General features: G+C 39.1%; 1 protein-coding gene across 1 annotated transcript; it reads right to left on the bottom strand.

Moving 5' to 3' along the window:
• Positions 1–1,668: 1,668 nt before the first annotated feature.
• On the bottom strand, positions 1,669–19,873 carry RIPPLY2 (ripply transcriptional repressor 2). Its single transcript, XM_081140719.1, has 4 exons — positions 19,746–19,873; positions 5,431–5,506; positions 5,036–5,091; positions 1,669–1,938 (listed from the first exon to the last, which is right to left on the bottom strand). The coding sequence occupies exons 1-4, from the start codon at positions 19,787–19,789 to the stop codon at positions 1,791–1,793; spliced, it is 324 nt and encodes a 107-aa protein (XP_080996845.1). The 5' UTR covers positions 19,790–19,873; the 3' UTR covers positions 1,669–1,790.
• Positions 19,874–21,039: the final 1,166 nt, after the last annotated feature.

Raw genomic sequence — 21,039 nt, 5'->3', positions numbered from 1 at the left:
CTGTGGGATGAAGAGAAAACTTCATCTTTAAGAACCCTCGCTAATGACTGACATTATGAGTCAAAGGCGTTAGTAAAGGCTTCTGCTCCATTCCCCAGCTCGCAAGTTCTTCCTCCCCATCTAACTTCCCCGAAAGATACAGGAAACCGTACGCTGCTGCAGCCCACCCCGATTGGAGGATCTAAGAGTCAGGTTGAGTTTGGATGCCATCTCTGCACGTGAGCAGCCTGATGCAAGGTACTTTAGTATTGCAAAGCCCCATTTTCCCATCTGCATAATGAATTTAGGTTTTAGTAAGGATTAAATAAGATGTCATATATAAACTACAGAATACAGTACCTGGTTTAAAAGTACGCACTCAATAAATGGCAGTGGTTCTTCAAACTATTCCAACATGTCAATGAGAAGCACAAATATTGGGGAGGTAAACAATAGTCTCTAAGGCTCAAGGTTCAGACTGGAGACATGGATTTTCCTTGGGAAACACACACATCCTGAGAATAGAATGCAGTGAAGGGGGAGAGTTTTCAGAAGAGACACAGTTCTAAATAGCTCTCCCCAGCCTCATTCCATTACTCACTTTTCCTGAGTCTGAACCATTGTTTGAACTTGCCCTATGTCACTTGTCTTGTACTTAAAGTGCCTGTAAATTAATGTCCATCAGATCTTTTCAATTAGAAGGAAAAGTGTGGGAATATAAGTAGCCATTCAAGTAAGAGGCATTTCTTAGCTAGGTAACCATCTCTGGCTATTATCATTCTGAAATATTATAGAAACATTCTTTATTTGCAATTGAAATGATTATTGTGAAAAAATTTTGAGCTAAAAAGAACTTCATTACCCTAGTTTAATGTCACCTTTACCTTGAGAAGTGCTCCTTTTCTCTCCCATTTAAAGATTACGTATTCTCCTATAAATCTACTTTAAAATACTAATCACTGAGAATTTCTTATTTCACTTCCCATAAGAAAATGTTTACATGAGGAGCAGGGAACCAGAGGTAAGAAAGGTGATGTTGTTGGAGAATGTTTCATATCTGCCAAAATGCCTCTGGGACAGGAAGTGGAATAAATACTATCACGATCTTGCCTTTTGGCTGCCCTGTTTTAGACTCCATTTAAGTCATGCCCATTTAAACATTTTGTTTTAATTCTGGGGATTCCTCAATGTACTGCCGTAAGTATTGAACACCCATGCTATCTTACTACTGAGTTTAAGGACAGCAGAAGACAATTACTGGACTTGTCATTCATTAAAAATGCCTAAAATGTAATAGCCCTAACAATGACTCCCATTCTCAATTGTTGACAATGATTTAAAGTGCTTTTCACCATCTGCTAGCAAGTACATAATAATAATGTATAATTGGCAACATAAGGTGATTTTCTTCGTTATCTAATAATATTCATCTGTAACTACAATATCCAATGGAAATCAGTAGGAAATAGCAGATGTTATAAGGTTCAATTTGAAAATATTGTCATTCTATGAAAAGTTATAACTATTTGCAAAATTATTACTACAGATAAACTTGTAATTTGATGAAGAGATCAAAATGATCAAATGTTTACAATAAAATTGGGACATCTGTAAATGTCACCTACTTTTAAATTCCAGCATTGAATAATAGTGTAGGGATTTTAAAAAGGCCCAACTACCATAGTATTTACAAAATATTCATTTTATTAATAATTTACATACAAATAAATAAGTTTAAAGGATTATGATACATTTACACACTAAACTTAAATCCTACAAATGTTTAATGTCATCAAAAGTAACTAATTAGATTAATTTTCACGGATCTGTTCCTCAATTTCATCTTCACTATCAGAATCTTCATAAAATGAAATTGTGGCTTGAATTGGAAAATTTTTCAGAAGAGCTTCTGCTTCTTGATATAAGTAATCATAACACTTTGATTTTGGCCAAAATAGTCTGAAAAAAGCAGATAACATAATACACTTTAACTTTTTCATATTTAGAATTCTTATACTCATGAAATGTTCAAATTTCAAGAGTTCCTGTATTTAACAATTGACTTATGCATTTAGACACAGCCTTAAGATGTAGTTTTAAAATGCTACTATCCTAGCTTTCGTGGAGTCTACTTGCCAAAGCATCAATAACTGGTTGATTACTTTAAATCTTTATCCAAGTTGTAAATTGAGGCAAACAAATTCATACTGAAGCTTGTGTAAGACTAAGATCAATATTTAGCTTACTTCAGGCATTATAGATATATTTATTCTTAAAAAACGGAAGGCTTGTCTTCCAATTTACCAGTTTTTTAGGAAAAGAAAATGAATCCTACCACTACATTAAAATTCTGATGATATCCAACTGCATAAAAACAACAAAATATTATGCCCTTATGCGGAGACAGAAATCACCTAGAATCTTGCTTAAAGCTCACACATTTAACTCCTACAGATGTAGCCAATGGAAGTTCATACAAGTACAAAAAGCAATTCTTTTTAAAGTTTGTCTATGCACTCGCTACTCGAGGTACAGAAAGGTGACCTCTAAGCCCAATCTTGATTCCATCTCCCTTTCCTTTCCCCATCCAATTAAATTTGGGGACACCATACTGAGATATTGAGAATAACACTGGTTTCATACAAATAATTCCCATGTAAACATGTTCACCTCAGAATTTCAAATTTCTGAAAAATATGAAACTTGCCATCTGGTCTTCTATTATTTTTCATCCAATGAAAAGAAAAGAGGGGGGATAAGGCTGAATCTCCAACTACAGTTTAGTCATTTCAGTGTAAATAACCCCATGCATTCATATAATAGAGTGATTCTGACAAAGAGATGGTACATTATGCTTGGTATACTCCATTTTAAAAGGCAAAAAAAATAGGCAATATAGTTTATAACTTTTTTTAGCAAAATGGTAAAAAATAGTTTATAATTTTGGTGTCAAATTAGTAACCATGGATAATTCAGTCATTCAATAAATATTTTAGTGCTTTCTTGTGCCAGATACAATTCATAATTCAAAGATGACTAAATCATGATCCCTACACTCAAGCAGTTGATAACTGAGTAAAAAGAATTAGAAACACATAATACTACTCAAGATAGAAATTTTAAAAACTAAAATAAACTTAGGAGAAGTACAATCATAATGAAAAGGAAAGAATTGCTTATATAGGAAGCAGTTGATTTTTTAATGTGTTACTGGAACTGCCAAACCAAAAGAATGTTGTTTAATTGTTACAGTATTGCCTCGAGATTTTCTCACCAGCCGTTTTCTTCCAGAGGCTCGATCCCTCCCTGAACCCCCGTTTTGAGAGATTCTTCTGTCTCCCTTATGGGCCTTCTTTCTCTGTATGCAGTTGGGGTGCTGGCCTTACCCACGGTTTTACACAAGTGATCACCTCTCCTCTCTGGCTCCCCAGGATGCCCTACCCACTGCCATGATTACCCCAACTGTTTATTTACCGGCTCTACATTTCCACTTAAGAAACTGACGCTGAGTTCCTGATTTATACATGCAGTTCTCTAACGGACAGTGTCAGCTGGATGCCCCACAGGCACATTAAGTACCATAAACGGAAAATTGGGCTCATTGTCTTGCACCTCACATCTGTTTTAGCCCTAATTTCCAATCCGTTATTTAACCTGGTAATCAGCCGAAAACTTGGGAGCCATCCTATCTTTTTGCCTAGTCTTCATGCACCATATCCAGTACATTATCAGCCTGATCTACTGTCCTGTAAGTATTCCCCAAATTCACCCAGTCCCATCCTCACTTCCGTTGCCTTAGAATGGCTCTTTATAATTCTTGCCTGAACAACTGCAATAACTTCCAGTTTCATTTCTGGTGTCCTAACGACAACTCTAAACCATTTCCTTAGTGATTTTTCTGAAATATAAAATCTGATCACACCACTCTTCTGGTTAAAATCCCTTGAGTAATCCCCAATACTACCTACAGGAGCAGGACAAAACTCTGTGCCAAGGTATACAGGACCTGGCCTCTCGCTTCTGTGCGGGAATGACCACAGCTTCACACATCCAAATTCCAGCAACGCGATGCTTCCAGAGGAGCACGCTGTTCCAGGAGCCTGTTATCCCTTTCCCCATGCTGTTTCCCCTGTCCCGGCCTTCCCCACCTACCGTCCATTTGGCTAACTTCAAGACCGCAACCTATAATATACACTTTCCCCACCCTTCCCCACTCCCTCTGTTGGAGTTAGACACGTCATGCCCTGAAGTGTAAAACTGACCAAACTGAACTCTCTCACACTTCCCACGGGGCTGGGGTTATTTTTTTCCTGTGTCCTTCACTAGTTGCTAGCACTGGGTAGAAAATCAATCAACATGCTATTTATAAACACGCACACATTTTACAAACATCATCTAGCTCTTCACCTAACAGCTCTCTGAAGCAGGCAGACTGCAAAATTAGCCTTTTATCTGAATAAAAGCTAGGAAGAACCCTTACAGAAAGGCTGACTTCCTGGGACTAGAACGGAAAACCAGCTCTTTGTTATGCGAAACAACTTGTGATCCCTTTGATGATCCTTAGGAGCCTTTAGAATCTCCACCGCATTTCCCTGTCCTCTTACAAGGCAAGCTCAGCTTGCTCGATTTGCTATAAAGCTGCAACTGTGAACACCCTTCTTCTTTCTGGTTTGCAAGAGAATAAAAATACACACACTCTGCCTGGTATGAAGTCAATTTCAACCGGAGCCCTTGGCATAAAAAACAACATTGTTTTGCAGCCACAAGATATCAACGTTCAACTTTTACAGTATCATAATCCACTTTCCCCCTTTATACTGTATCCCTTAAGCTCCTGCAGAGCATGCACTGATTAACAGTTCTCAGTAAGGGCGTGAGCTACATTTTTCAATTCGATGAGTAAAGGACCTCTGGGGCTGGGAAGATAAAATAACCTTGAAGATAGATTTTTCCAACAGAAAAACTGCAGGACGAGCTGCTGAGCTGGGGGTGCGAAGTCCAGGCTCTTCCCTGGGGCTGGAGGAGCAGGAGACCTTCCGTGTGGCCTGTCACTCACCTGACCGGGTGCCTGTATCGGGAAAGCTTTCCAGAGGCTTCGGTCATTCCGGGCATCTGCGGACGTAAGGAGATGAATCATAGTTATCACTCAGCTTTTCTTAGAAGCTGGAAACGCGAGCGACCGAGCGTTCCTCGCGGCCTCGGGGACTGTGGCCCCAGGGCTCTCCGCAGCCTCGCTCGCGGTCCGACCCCCGTGTCGCAATTGCTCTGGAGGACACACTCGCCTCATCAGCACCGGCATGGCCCCCGGTAGGGCCACCGCAGGGCCACGGGCAGGCGCGATCTTAAGCGAGGGGCAGGCCGGGCGCGTGTCTCCCTCGGGCCCTGGGTCCCCAGCCCTGGAGAGCCACCGGCGCCCCTCGGGGGCTCGGCCGGCCACGCGCCCTCACTCACCGCCTGCGCGACTCGGTGCCCGGCCTCCTCCTGCTGGCCTCCGGCGTCAACCCACGGCCTCCAGAAGCCTCCGGATCTGCGGGGTGGAGCAAAGATGCGCAGAGGAGACGTGAGCCCAGAACAAGCAGAACCGATCGCAGCCAAGCGTGGACCCGGGGAAGGGTGGGGAGGGGCGGAGAGCGGAGAGGAGGAGCTGGGGAGGCGCGGGCGGCAGGGACGGGGTGGGAGAGGCGCGGGGCGGCGCCGAGACGCGGTACCCGGAGTCCGCGCTCCCGCGCCGCGCCGGGCCGTCGGGGGCCGCGGGCAGCGGGCGGCGGCCGCGCGCACAGTCGCGGGCTCGGGCCTCGGAGCGCTCGGCCGTCTCCATGGCGCCGCGGGGCTCGGCACCCGGCCGCCGCCAGCTCGCGGAACAGCCTGTGGGTTCCACAGACCCGGCCGGGGCCCCGAGCTTATATAGCGCCCGCGGCCTGCTGCATGGGGAGAGGTTCGCGCCCCTCCGCCCCTCGCGCCCCGCTCGCCGCGTAAACAAAACGGCTGCGCGCGAAGGCGCGGCGGCCCGGCGGTGTGAGCGCGTGCGGCTCCCAAATGGCCCGGCGAGGGCGTTTGTCCGGCCAGCGTTAATCGCTCTTCCCACTTGGCTGCGGGGAGAAAAACAACATTCGCCCGAGCAGCCAATTTCCAAGTGAAAAGGTTAGGAGGGGATAAAATTAACTGATTCTACACGTTTTGTGTATTTCTGCAGAAAGGCCGGGTGGTTGGTAATTGCTTGACTCGCCCAAGTCTCTTGGCTTTTTAGCCTTTGGCAGATGAAACCGATCCTGCGCCCTGTATTCTAAAAGCGGAGATGCTGAGGATATTAAAAGGAATGGCCTTAACTCTCTTCAGGGGACAGTACAAAGATGGGCGAGTGGAGGGACTCCTTATGAAAAGAATGTCGGGCTTTTTAAAAATGCATTAACAGTCTGGGTTCGCATATCTGCCTGTTATCATTTGAAGGTAATACAGAATTCATAAGAGATGAATTGTAAAACTTTGAATGTTCCAGCCAAGAGGGCCAGAGATTGGACTCATGAGCTTTTTTATATTATCTTCTCATAATATAATGTGAGTTTCCCCAACATCTTAGTAGCCCCCAGAAGATAAGGCTTGAGTTTCATCTATACAATTCGGTCACTACTTGGCATTGCCACTCAATGATAATTAGAAAAATATTTTGTGGGAGTGGAGTATGTGTAAAATGATAATGAAATCTTGACAAGTTATGATATGGGACAAGTTAGTCAACTTCTCTGTGCCCTGTTTCTCTTGTTTAAATTACCCGTCACCTTCTACAGTGGTCCATTAAACATGGTAAAAAAAAAAAAAAAGTATTATGCTTCAAAGGAAAGATGATATATAAATGCCACTTTTTCCAAAATGTTTTCAATAATAGAGCTGACTTCCTTGTAAAAGTTGTAGGTAAAAAAATTTTAAAACCTTGAATGTAAGCTGTAGTGTCTCTACTGTTCATTCAGTTACTGCATAGGAAAATAATCCACTGAATAATCCACCTGGGGCATATAAGGATCTGCCCATCAGGAAGGTGAGATAAGGTTTGCTTCCTATAATGAAATCAGTATCAACAGGTACTCAATGTGTGTCACAATGCCCTACAACAGCGATTTTCAACCTTTTTCATCTCACAGCACACATAAACTAATTACTAAAATTCTGCAGCACACCAAAAAATATATATTTTTTCCCAATCTGACAAAAAAATAGGTATAATTTTTATTCACTCACACCAGACGGCTATTGTGTTGGCTGTTGTCATTTTTTTATTTGACAATCTAAGGGAAAAGAGTCCAGTGTCCCTGACTAAATAGTCAGATATTGCATGTTTTAAAAATTCTTGCTGCACACCAGTTCAAAATCGCTGCTCTGGAATTATTGTTAGGCTAAATAAAATAAAGCATATAGAATACTTACTACAGTGCCTAACACATAGTGAACTTCCAACAAATTTTAAGCTATTTAAAATACATAAGCCTTTAACAGATGTTGAGCTATCTGATGAAATGGCCTATCATTTCAATTGTGTAACCATCTTCTGAGGTACCTGTAATATGCTAAGTACTGTGCTTTCCAGATATGGTGGTGAACGAGAGACCTCGCCCATCTGTAAGGGGATTATGGTCATCGCTATCTGTAGCCATCACAATGGCCACATAAGCAAAAGTTTGTAAAAAGTGCCATATTCAGTAACAGAAGCACATTTTACTCAGAGAAGTGGCATGAGGGAGGAAATATATATGTCTGGTTGGGATAACCGTGAAAGCCTTCTTAGAGTAAATGGGACCTAACCTGGAATTTCTAGAAGGTTCAGTCAAGAAATAGTATAGTGAGCGTGTGTGTGTGTGTGTGTGTGCATGTGTGTGTGTGTGTGTGTGTGTGCAGGAGTGGGAGCAGAAGGAACAGTGCTCCTAGGGTTAGGTGTTGCTAGAGCAGAGATGTGGTTGAGATAGAGAGGACTTGGACTATTAAGAGCCTCGTGTGCCATCGCAAAGCCTTTCGGCTTGATTCTGTAAGTGCTTGTGAAGATTTTTAAGCAGAAGAGAGGAATGGTCAAAGTTTGCATTTTATGAAAACCACTCTGGCAGCCCTATGGAAGATGGATTTGGGGAAGGCTGATAATACAGACAAGGAGATCATTTACAAAGTCACCACAGTAGTTCAGGCAACAGATCATGAGATGCATGAAAGTGGAGATGAGATATGCTTCCAGGTTTTCTAGCCTGGTTAAGTGGATAGAGGTGGGGATGGCTCAAAGACAAGGAAAACAGGGAATATAGGAGGAAAGGCAGGTCGGATGCTTTATTATTGATTTATCTGTTAATAGGGTGCAGGGGGGAAAATGATGAATTTGGTTTTGGATCTTGAATCAGGTCAAGCTAGGCTATATGGCAGTAATAACTCCAAAATCTCAGAGGCTTAACTTAATAGAGCTTTATTTCTCACTCGTGCTTATGTCCACTTTCAGTTGGTGGCAGATCTGCTCCACATCACCCTCACATAAGGATACAGCTGACGGAGCCACTTTCCTCTGCAATGTTGCCACTTGTCATAACAGGAGGAAGGGAATAAAATTATGTGTTTTTAAAGGCTTCTGCCTAAAAGTTACACACATCACCTGCAATATGTTTTACTGGCCAAAACAAGTCATATGACACAGCTAATTTCAAAGGAGCAGATGTACAGTTTCACCATGTATCCAGAAAGAGGAGAACCAGAAATAAACAGCATTACAAGAGTAGCATAACCTGCCCTTCTTGTGACCAAATATTCAGTTAACTCTCCTTCTTGCATGTAAAATACAGTCACTGCAAAGAAAGGAACCCAGGCGTGATCTAACAGGTTTTAGAAGGCTTAGTAACACATAGGCAGAGAAGATACCCAGGGAACAACCAGAGATAGGAGATATGGAGTTCAGTAGAGTTTAGAGCTAAAGATTTATATGTGGGAATCATAATAGAAGAGGTGGTAACTAAAACCATAGGAATTGATTGGTTTTCCCAGAGAAATTTTGTAGCTTGAAAACAGGACCAAGGACAGAGCTCTGGAGAGCAGTATTTGATTGTAAACTGAGAGAGCATGCAAAATAAGTAAATAAATAAATTTAAAAAATAAGATCTCACTGAAGAGAAATGGTGAAGACGGTAGAAGGTGCATTCGTGGAGCAGGTGTGGTGGAAACATGGGATAAAAGAATTCCAAGAAGGAAGGACAGGTCCAAGACATTAAGTGCCACCAAGGGATCAACAAGATAAGGATACGTGTTAATTGAATTTGGCAACTAAGGGGTTTAAGTGACTTTAAAACAACATCTTGAGTGTATGTGACAGAAACGTTTTTACCATAAGTTGAGCTGGAGAGGTGAAGAAATAAAAACGAGAAGAGGCTACCATTTGAGAGGGGGAAAGAGAGAGAAAGGGAATGGTGAGTCAGTAGAAGGGCTTTCTTTTTAGGGTGCGAGAAAGGATAAGATGATGAGAGGAGGCAGGAGGACAGAGCCTCTAAAGAGGAGGGACTGGATGATGGCTTATGGGCCCCTGGGAGGAAGGAAGAAGTGAGGTTAGTCGCCCTGAAGAAGATTCTCATGCAGTGGGAGGGTTTGCATCAGTGATGTATAAGTGATGGATTTATAAATGATATAATGTACATCTGAGAAAGAAGTTTAATCAGGGGGAATAGATCTGGTGTGGAGGAATGGTGTAATGCAATAATAAGACATAAGTCTGAGAGAACATTAATTGTCTTAAAATTGTGGGAAAAAAGACTGCATTACTAAAAAGAAAAAAAAAAAGGAGAATCAATTAATAAATATTTGGCCAAATTGGCCAAATTTAGGTAAACCAAGACATATAACTATGGATTATTAGAGTATAAAATCCCAAATTTTCCATTTATAATTTCTGTTTATGCCACCTATTTACACAGATGCTGAACCTGCTTTCCAGTGTGGGCAGGTCAGTATAACCTATTCATGTTACATTTCAAATTTATTTTAGTATTCTACGTGAGTCCCACTAGTGCATTTAAAATATGTGCTTTTTAAAATTGAGATATAATTGACATATAACATTATAGTAGTTTCAGCTGTATGACACAATGATTTGATATTTGTATGTGTTGTATGTATTGCAAGATGATCATCACAGTAAATCTAGTTACCATGCATCACCATGCATAGTTACAAATTCCTTTTTCTTGTGATTAGAACTTTTAAAACTTACTCTCTCAGCTTCTTTCAAATATGCATTGAAGTACCATTAACCATGGGCACCAGGCTGTCCATTACATCCCCGGGACTTATTTTTGCACCTGTTGACCCCCTTCAGCCATTTCATTCACCCCACCCCCGCCTCTCTGGCATCCACTAATTCATTCTCTATATCTGTGAGTTTGGTGTTTTGTTTAGTTTTTTAGATTCCACATGTAAGTGAGATCATACAATATTTGTCTTCCTCTGCCTGAGTTATTTCATTTAGCATAATGCCCTCAAGGCCTGTCCATGTTATCACAAATGGCAGGATTCCCTTCCTTTTATGGCTGAATAATATTCCGTTACATATGTCTGTGTATCTTCTTTATCGATGGATGAAGTGTCCATTGATGGACACTTAGGTGGCTTCCATGTCTTGGCTATTGTAAATAATGCTGCAGTGAACATGAGAGTGCAGATACTCTGTTTTTATTTCCTTTGGATAAATACCAGAAGTGAAATTTCTAGATCATATGGTAGTTCCATTTTTTTGAGGAACCTCAATACTGTTTTCTATAGCAGCTGCACCAATGAACATTTCCAATCGCAGCGCCAAGTGTTCCCTTTTTTCTACCTCCTCACCAACACTTGCTATTTCTTTTCTTTTTGATAATAGCCATTGTGTCACTTTGAGGTGATATCTCATTGTGGTTTAGATTTGCATTTCCCTGATGATTAATGATATTGAGCAACTTTTCAGGTACCTCTTGGCCATCTGTATGTCTTCTTTGGAAAAATGTCCATTAAGATTCTCTGCCCACTTTTTAATCAGATTGTTTGTTTTCATGCTCTATAATTGTATTTGTTCTTTCTATATTTGGGGTATTTATGCATTATCAGATACATAATTTGCAAATATATTCTCCCATTTGGTAGGTTGCCTTTTTATTTTATTAATAGTTTCCTTGGCTGTGCAGAAGTTTTTAGTTTCATATAGTCCAACTTGTTTATTTTTGTTTTTCCTGCCTTTTGCTTTGCTTTTGGTGTCAAACCCAAAAACAAAAAAATCATCACCAATATCATTGTCAAGGAGCTTACCACCTGTGTTTTCTTCTAGGATTTTTATGGCTTCTTGTCTTATGTTAAAGTGTTTAATCCGTTTAGAGTTGATTTTTGTGTAAGCTATAAGATAGTGGTCCAGTTTCATTCTTTTGCATGTGGCTGTCCATTTTCCCCAGCACCACTTATGGAACAGATTGCCCTTTCCTCATTGTATATTCTTGGCTCTTTTGTCGTAAATTAATTTACCATATATACATGGGTTTATTTCTGGGCTCTCTATTCTGTTCTATTGATCTATGTGTCTATTTTTATGCCAATACCATATCGTTTTAGTTACTTTATATTTGTAATGTAGGTTAAAATCAAAGAGCGTGATGTTTCCAGCTTTGTTCTTTCTCAAGATTATTTTGGTTATTCAGGATCTTTTGTGATTACATACAAATTTTAGGATTTTTTTTCTTCTATTTATGTGAAAATTGCCATTGGAATTTTGATAGGATTGCATTAAATCTGTGGTTTGCTTTGGGTAGTACAGACATTTTAGCAATATGGATTCTTCTGATCCATGAGCACAGAATGTCTTTACATTTATTCATGTCTTTGATTTATTTAATCAGTGTCTTACAGGTTCAGTGTACAGGTCTTTCACTTCCTTGGTGAAATTTATTCCTAGGTATGTTGTTCTTTTTGATGCAATTGTAAATGGGATTATTTCCTTAATTTCTTTTTCTGATAGTTTGTTATTAGTGTATAGAAATGCAACTGTTTTTTGTGTTGATTTTGTATACTGCAGCTTTACTGATTTTGTATATTAGTTCTAATAGTTTTTGGTGGAGGCTTTAGGGTTTTCTATATGTAATATCATGTCATCTGCAAAAAGAAACAGTTTTGCTTCTTCCCTTCCAATGCAGATGTCTTTTATTTCTTTTTCTTGCCTAACTGCCCTGGTTAGAACTTCCAGTACTTTGATGAATAGAAGTGGTGAGAGTGGGCATTCTTGTGCTGTTCCTGATCTTAGAGTAAAAGCATTAAGCTTTTCACTGCTGAGTATGATGTTAGTGGTATATACACTTAGTTGAAAGCTTTTATCATAAATGGATGTTGAATTTTGTCAAAAGCTTTTTCTGTATATATGGAAATGATCACATGATTTTTATTCTTTATGAATGTGGTGTATCACATTGAAGGTGTTGAACCTTCTTTGCGTCCCTGGAATAAATCCCACTGATCATGGTGTGATCCTCTTAATGTATGGTTGAGTTTGGTTTACTAATATTTTGTTGAAGAATTTTGCATCTACATTCAACTGGGATATCCACTGATAATTTTCTTTTTCTTATAGTTTCCTTGTCTGGCTTTTGTATCAGGGTAATGATGGCTTCCAAACATGAGTCTGGAACTAGCCCTTCCTCTTCTATTTTTTGGAACAGTGTGAGAGGAATTGGTATTAATTCTTTAAATGTTTGGGAGAATTCAGTAGTGAAGCCATCTTGGTCCTGGACTTTTGTTGGTTGAGCGGTTTTTGATTACTGATTTAACCTTCTTATTAGTAATCAACCTGTTCATATTTTCTCTTTCTTCATAATTCAGTCTTGGTAGGTTGTATTTTTCTAGGAATTTATCCATTTCTATAACATGTGCTTTATATAACATATCAACACATTTTTCATAACACACTAGTGAGGTAGACAAATCTACCCAATCTTTTAGGATTAAAAATATTAAAAACTTTGTTTAAAAAAGAACTTTATTCGATATAGTCAACAAGCATTTCCTGAACACCTGTCTGCCAGGAGCTGTTCCAGGAGCTTGACGTATGTCAGTAAACAAGACAAAAGCAACTTCCTACCTTCATGGAGCTTACGATCTAAGACATCTAAGCCATCGGCTTTTATAGTTTACTAAAAGAAAATATTATAAATTCACCTTACCCATGATGCATGTGTACCTAACATGCTTTATGTTTAATCTTTGGATTTTTGCATGACTATAAAATGACAAAAAAGAAGCAGGCCATGAAGAAAGGGTGCTAGGGGATGTTCCCTGAGGATAAAGAATGGAAGAGACCAAGAGCACATAAAAGCAATGTGTATGTGCTTCTCCCTGATACCCAGAAAATATTAACCAATGGAAAGGAAAATTGAAGCTGGAACTAGGTTCCCATTTTAAATGTGACCTGATGTTGCCCTGCCCTTTTTGATTGACAGGATGACCTCAGCTAGAGTATGACATAGTCTGCACTTAGAGACTGTGGTGAGAAACAGAGGTGTTAAGGAATGAGAGGAATATAATGACTCACAGCTGCTGTTGCCACCATGTGCCCTCTGAATAATGGCACATAATAAGGCCCATTTTCCTTGTACAAAAGTGGGGCCAGTCTCAGTTCCTACACATCCCCTTTTATCCAGGATTTTATGAAAGCTATTTAAGGAAAACTCTAATATATGCCTAATTAGCCTTCTTTTAAAAAGATTGTACATACAAAACATGCCCCTTTGTAGGAAAATTTTCATTTGTGTCCAAATGCCAACAGAGTCAAATTTATTAACATTTTTAGTATTTTATTTCAAATAGGTAATTGTTTTTATGCAGAAAAGTTGTGGGGAAAAATCTAATAAAAAATCCTAAACATAATATGTATGAGGGATCTTTTTGGAATGACGAGAATGTTCTAAAATTGGACTGTAGTAACAGCTGCACAACTCTAATTTACTAAATGTCATTATCTTGTGCAGTTAAAATGGGTGAATTTTTTAGTGTTCAAAGTATAGCTCAAAAAAAACCACCTTTAAATATGACCTTAAAGGATTTCTAACCACACTCAGTCTGGACTTGAAGAACTAAACAACATAGTCAGAATCAAGCTTATTTTAAATGTTTCTGGGTTGTAGGTTTTTAAGAACATGCATGTTTGGTAGGAGAAGTGATTGTTATAATGTCTATTAGAACTTTAGAATTTGTTTGAAGGCCTCCATTGCATTTACACTGGTCTCCAGGCAGTTGTAGGTAGTTTTACTGCAGGATAGCCTCCCAAGGCTCCACATCAGATGCTCTGATCAAAGCAGTTCTTCAGAAAAGATTATATTGGGTCTGCAGTAAGGAGCAAGGCCTCTGACTATTGAGTGCAGTGGCAAACTGTCAGGTCTTTGCCAGTGAGGTCTCCACTATTGCTGATTGGCTGACAGGCCAGAACCCAGCAGCTCACACTGAGACCAATATAAAAGGAGCATTTGCATCCCCCTAATTTAAGATTGAACTAAGGAGCAACCAAGAATATTCAAATTATTAGGAATTTTATTTTGCATCATTAGAAAGTTAACACATGAATGTGTTCTAAACTTATTAGTAAGCTAAAATACTCTTCCCACCCTCGCCTTACAATTGGATGGGAATTTCTGTGGTCAACACTTTAATCCCTCCCAAACATCTTGTTTGAGATAGTTGACTTAATAGAAGACTTGTTTTTAATTTGAGGATCAGATTCTTAGTGAAAGGTGGCATTTCCAAGTTTCAGGCATTTGAGAATCTTCCCAGGTTTAAGTAAAGATAACAGTTGTGGTTAAAACTGCTTAGAACTGAGCAGAGCTAGCATGTGTTATTTTAAACCAAGAAGGTGCTCACAGATGGCCCAGAGAGAGATTTAGCAAGTCTGTGCTAATCACACTCATACATGGGAATATCTCCATTGAAAACAGCCAGATTTTGGTGTACCCTTCAATTAACTTTCTTACTTGGTTAATAACAACAATAACGTATACTATTAAAAGGCCTAAAATATTTCATGTTTTATATTATAGTTACAGTTGGATGTATATTATTAAAACCACAATGAGAGTCCTGAAAGGTGGTTTCAATTCCAATTATATTGAAGATACACAGTTCTTGCAGAAGTTTAGATTTGGGCAAATAAACTATTCTGAGTTCTTGAAGGTTTCACTTCTAGACATTTCTAAACTTCTGTGTTGACCCCAAACAGGTTAATTTTTCATACCTAATAAACCATATAAAATAAAAATAAAGTACATAAAAAATATTCATTTGACATAAAAGAAATTGACCTATATTTTACTATATTTTACCGTGTCTCACCACATATGACACCTTATGTTAAGTGCCTATTAACTATAAAATTTTAATATTGTATATTATTAAACATCAATGCCCAAAATACGATAAATACCAGGATCTGGTTTTAAATTTTGCTTTCAGAATGTAGCATAAAATAGAGACAATTCAGAAAGGAAAACTAGACTCAAATATCTTTTGATCAGCCCCTGCATGCCAGGCATTTATTAAGCTTTGCGCTTAAAGTATAGAATACGACCAACATGTTTTCCAGCTCTCATAGTGCTTATATTCTAAATGGGAAACAGTACCATTTGAGACAGTATGGATAGGCCTTGAGAATATTATGCTAAGCAAAATAAGCCAGGAACAGAAAGACAAACATTACACGATCTCACTTATATGTGGAATCTAAAGAACTTAATAGATTAGAATAGATTCAATGATATGGAAGCATGGATCAGACTGACGAATGTCAGAGGGATGGAAGAGGGTGGGTGGGTGGAGGGGGAGAGAGTAACCAAAGAATTTATATGCATATATCCTCAAGCCAAGGACACGGACAATGGTGTGATGAGGGACTGGGGAGGGGGGTGGGGCGGAATGGAATGGGTCAATGGGGAGAAAAAGGGACATCTGTAATATTTTGAACAAAAATTTTAAAATAAAAAAGGGAAACATAAAATAAACAAATGCAAAAGGAGATCTTTACAGATTTGCATGAGTGCTATAGGTAGAATTAGAGGGCTGATTTAATACAAAGTAATTAGAGGAGATCTTTTTTAAATAGGGTGGTCAGGGAAGGCCTCTGAAGAGATGACATTTAAGCTGAACTTGAAGGAAAAATGACAGAGGACTATTTCCTAAATGATCTTTAAATCATTTCTGCTATAGCCAGACAACACAAAATCAGCAGAAAATATGTACCTTCCCCAGTTGGCTCATACTATTAGGGGGAGACCAGACAGCTGGTGTGTGGTTGTTCCATAAAGGGAAGGACATATTGAATAGTATCTTTTTGCATTTGTTTCTGACTTGTATTAACTACTTAGATAATTTATTTTACTATTTAATCAAATTTAAATTCTTTAAATATGTGAATGGTTCTCAGTTTAATCGGGGGCAAAATTTTAACTGAAAGTATTAAGTTTAAAAGATGTGATACTATAATATGTTAGCAACAACACATACGTGATCATTTAAGAAAACAAAAATGTAGTAGTGTGAGGTTGAGTAGAATTGACTTTTTGTTGTTATTGAATGAAATATATATGGGGATTTAGCAAAGACTAAATGTTAAAAAATGAACTGTCAATGAAGATTTAAGAAAATGAGACTTTGAATATCTTTAATGCTGCTAGAAATTCATTAGGCTCTCAATGACTAATGATTAGTTGAAAGAAAGAAAACAGGCAAGTATAATTTTTATAAAACTTTTCTGAAATTTACCCATTATCCCATAATAGTCTCAGCTACTATAATGAGAAATTTCAGTTGTCATGATTGTGCAAGGACCTACTGATTGCCTATCCTTCGCTATGCCCCACCCCATTTTTGCTCAGAGCACCCTAATTTTGTGCAGATATCAAGAAGTCAAGTGCTTTTGGAAAAGCTAGGCCCTTCCTCAACCACAAAGAGAGAATCGTGATTGGTCTAAGCCAATCATGGTAACCTCATTCCTCTCGCCAATGATTGGATTGAGCAATCATGTGATCCAGTTCTGATCAGTGATATTTGAAAAGGAATCAGTGTTAGGGTGTCAGAGTCCTTCTGGGAAAAGTCTTTCTTGCTGCCAAAAAAAATCATGTAAAGAAACACAGTACTTCTCCATGTTCTACTCTTGATCTTGTATTTACGTTTGATATCAGGATTTTGAGCTAACAAGAGCTTACATGAGCCAAGACCCTGAAACTAGTGGGTTGGAAGGATGTAAAGATCCCAGAATATTTTGATGCTGATGAGGCTATCAAATAACCATCTGTGGAAACATCTAATATATGGACTTCTTATATGAGAATATGCATTTTCTTATTTTACTTTTAACCTTTTTTAAGTGAGTTTTAGTTATTTCCAGTTTTATGTATCCTTCATTCAGTGACTGGTTCTATGCTCAGGTAGTATTCAGTAGATTAAATGAACATACTCTTTTGTAACCCGAATGTGCAATTGATTTGGTATGGTCAAACTACTCTCTCCAACAATGGGCTGAGTTTTCACAATGCCATACTCCTTGAATAGGTAAACACATCAATCCTTGTATAGGTAATGGATCAATTATATTATTGATCCTTAAAATCCTCATGGTAGAGAAAATGCTATTTAGTAGTCCTTTCCTTTGAAAATTGAAATTTACCAAGCACGGTATTATTATCTAAGACAGTGGTTCTCAAACATTTTAGTTTCAGGAACTCTTTACACTCTTAAAAATTATTGAGGATAATTATTTTAAAACAGAAAGTTAAAATCAAAAGACCTTTGACTTATGTGCATTATACCTATCAATATTTACTATATGTTGTAGTAAGCAACATTTTTTTTATAAAAAGAATCTTTATTCGTTCTAAAATATTCATCAACTGAAACTATGTGAAGAGTCTGCTAGGCTCTAGAGAGATACACTGATGGGATCCACACTCGTGAAGTGAATCATCTCTTGAAAACTTCATAGAAATTATGAGTCCACATCAGACCTTATCTCCTTTTTTTAAAATTATGATTTGTTTTATGATACATAATAGAAACGTAAGTTAGCAGTGACTTAAACAAAATGAAAGTTTATTTCTCTCTCATATAAAATAGTCTACCAGGTAGACATTCCAGGGTTGTTATGATAGCTCTTTTTATTCAGGCACCCGCACCGTTTCCTTCTCTCTCTCTGTTCCACTCTCCTTAGGGTGTGGAGCTTGCCTTTGTTGCCTAGGACAGCTGCTAGAGATCCTGGCATCCCATCTGTATTCCAGGTTATATGTGGTAGAAGAGGCACGGAAAAGGAAAAGGGCCTATGCCTGATGTCTTTTGAGGAGATGTCTTGGCAGTTGCCTTTTAACTTTTCTTTTTAGTCTCTTTGGTCAGAATTTAGTCATGCCCGGCCGGGCGTGGCTCAGCGGTTGAGCGTCGACCTGGGATCCAGGCGATCGGGGTTCGATTCCCGATCAGGGCACATGCCCGGGTTGCGGGCTCGATCAATGACTCCTTCATCATTGATGTTTCTATCTCTCTCTCCCTCTCCTTTCCTCTTTCTGAAATCAATAAAGATATATTTTTTTAAAAAAAGAATTTAGTTACATAACCACACCTAGCAGCAAGGAAAGCTGGGAAATTTAGCTTTTATTATAAGCAACCCTAGCCTTACCTAAAAATCAGGGGGTTTGTTACCAAGGAGGAATGAATATTGGTGTGACTACTAGCAGATTCTGCCACACTTTGTTCTATAGCAGATACTGCTTAAAACTACCTGCAGGAAATATTATCAGAAGAATAATTCATAAACTAGTTGATTTCTTCCTTCATACCCACAGAGTCAGTGGGCTCTGGAGCCTTGAGCTAACTTGCTTTTGATCATAGCACTAGGCATGATTTGAAATCAAGTTTTCTCTAGGTTTGGAAAGGTAAGATGATAGGATAAATTGGCCTACAGGGATCAGCCTTAATCATTGAATGTTACCTGGAGAAGATTATATATGGAGGAAATATTTTGTCCACAGCATATTTGTTTTTTTATAAATGTTAATATTGTATCATTTTAAACTAATGAAAAGGTTGCATAGGTTCTTATATGCACTTTACCTGGGTTCACCAATTGTTAAACATTTTGCCCCACTTGGTTTATTGCTTTCTCCCCCACCCACCCTCCATCATGCCCGTTTATCTCTAAATATTTTAGTGTGTATATCCTAAAATCAAGAACAATTTCTTTCATAATCACAGCACAATTACAAAACCAGGAAATCCTATATTGTTACAATGCCAATTATGAAATCCCCAGTCCATATTCAGATGTCACCAATTATCTCAATAATGCCTATTATACCTTTTGTTTCTTTTCCTGGCCCAGGATCCAATCTAAGATCACACTGGGGGGGGGGGGAGGATTTCAACATCTGAATTTTGAGGAGATACAAACATGAGGTTCTTAAAATTCTGCCTTTGAGCATAATGTAATTTTTATGAGTACTTTTTTATAGGAAACTGAGGTAAGTTCTTGACATAGTATAACTATCAAAGATTTGCAAGCATTTAAAAAATATTTTAGATAAAGAAATTGAGGCACTGGAAAGTTAAGTAACTTGTCTAAGATCACTTAGCAGGTAACTGGCAGAGCTCAAGTTTGAACCCAAGCAACTCGACTCCAGAAACTGTGCTCTGTAACCACTGGGTTATAAAGAATTAATGACCAGAGCTGAACACTGGAAGTACTCACTAGAATGCACAGTGTCTGTGTGGCTCACCTTGGAGAGCAGGATTCCTTTCCTGGGCTGGGGTTCATAGTCATGGATTCATGCTGTTCCCAGAGCAGAGGATCATCAAGAGCCAGGCAGGGCTCAGCCAGAGGAGGACCCGAAGTTATATTTGTAAATGATAGCTAAGAAAGGTTATATTAAGATAGACACATAAATATTAAAAACTTTGTAACTTATATGGCAACTGATTATTTACAGCCTGTCTAAAGTATCTAGAGTGTAGGACTTGTCCTTGTAATCGCTGCATTGAATCCCTCATGTCCCACAGTGCCTCAGGCACCCCTCAGCCGCGCCTGTGGTCCTCGGACCCAGAACCTGCCAGGGTCCAGCTGTGGCGGGGGAGGGGCGACTGCCTGGTGCATGTGCTGGGGAAGGGGGAGCGTCGTCTAAATGCCGCAAGTATGGACTTGAAACTAATTCTTGTTTTCAGCACCTCCCCACACTGTCGTCTTCAAAGGTACCTGGCACCTCGGATTCCGGAGGCTTCCCTGGGCCCTGCAGCATGACTCAGCTTGCTGCTGGTTGCTGCCTTCTCCCGCTGCTGGGTTAGGCGTCGCTTTCCTCCCCCCCATGTGTCAGTTACTAGCCCTCCATTCGCTCCTCTTTTCTTTGCCCTTGAGCATGTTTGCTTTCTTCCGTTCCTTTACCATCATTTGAGTAGGATTTTAAGAGAGAAATGAGATAAATGCATGTATTCCATCCACACTTGCACGTAGCTCTTTATCAGATACCATTAAATGTAAGTTGGACCGAAGCAGAACCAAGAACAATCTCTAGGTAAGACTATTACTGATAGCTGCCGAGGCAGAAATTAGAGGGATTTTTTTTCTTAATGATTGTTCATTATAGTAAGATTGTGCCCGGCCTGGTTTCTATAGATAATTTCATTCTACTTAAAAATGTACTATAATATACATAACACATATAAGTACATATAATATACATACTATATACTGGATGTTAAATCTTGCAGTTTATTACACAGACTAATGGAGATTCACACAATAAGTTCAAACCTGACTGTTTAGGGAGGGTATTACTTCCCCACCCTGCCCCAGTCCCCCCCTTGTCTTCTATCTTGCTCACTGATTGTTCTATCAGTCTAACTGTGGCTACCTTAAGGAAAAGTAAATTTGTTATGACACCAGGAGTTCACAGACCCAAAAGGATGTTGGTGCTCCAGAGAAGGAATGACAAGTACAAAGAAACTCTGGGGGGCTGATGCTGGAAACAAGGAATATATAGACCATCACCCATGAAACAGCTTGGTCAGCACGTTGCT

Source organism: Miniopterus schreibersii, assembly GCF_964146895.1.
Source record: "Miniopterus schreibersii genome assembly, chromosome: 6".
Classification (NCBI taxonomy): Eukaryota; Metazoa; Chordata; class Mammalia; order Chiroptera; family Miniopteridae; genus Miniopterus; species Miniopterus schreibersii.
This window is presented reverse-complemented; position numbering and strand designations above follow the sequence as displayed.

Coding starts and splice junctions, on each gene's coding strand:
- RIPPLY2 (XM_081140719.1), bottom strand. CDS start 19,789: ATGACTATGAACCCCAGCCCAGGAAAGGAATCCTGCTCTCCAAG. Junction 5,507..19,745: donor AAGGAATCCTGCTCTCCAAG/GTGAGCCACACA, acceptor TCCACCCCGCAG/ATCCGGAGGCTTCTGGAGGC. Junction 5,092..5,430: donor GGCACCGAGTCGCGCAGGCG/GTGAGTGAGGGC, acceptor TTACGTCCGCAG/ATGCCCGGAATGACCGAAGC.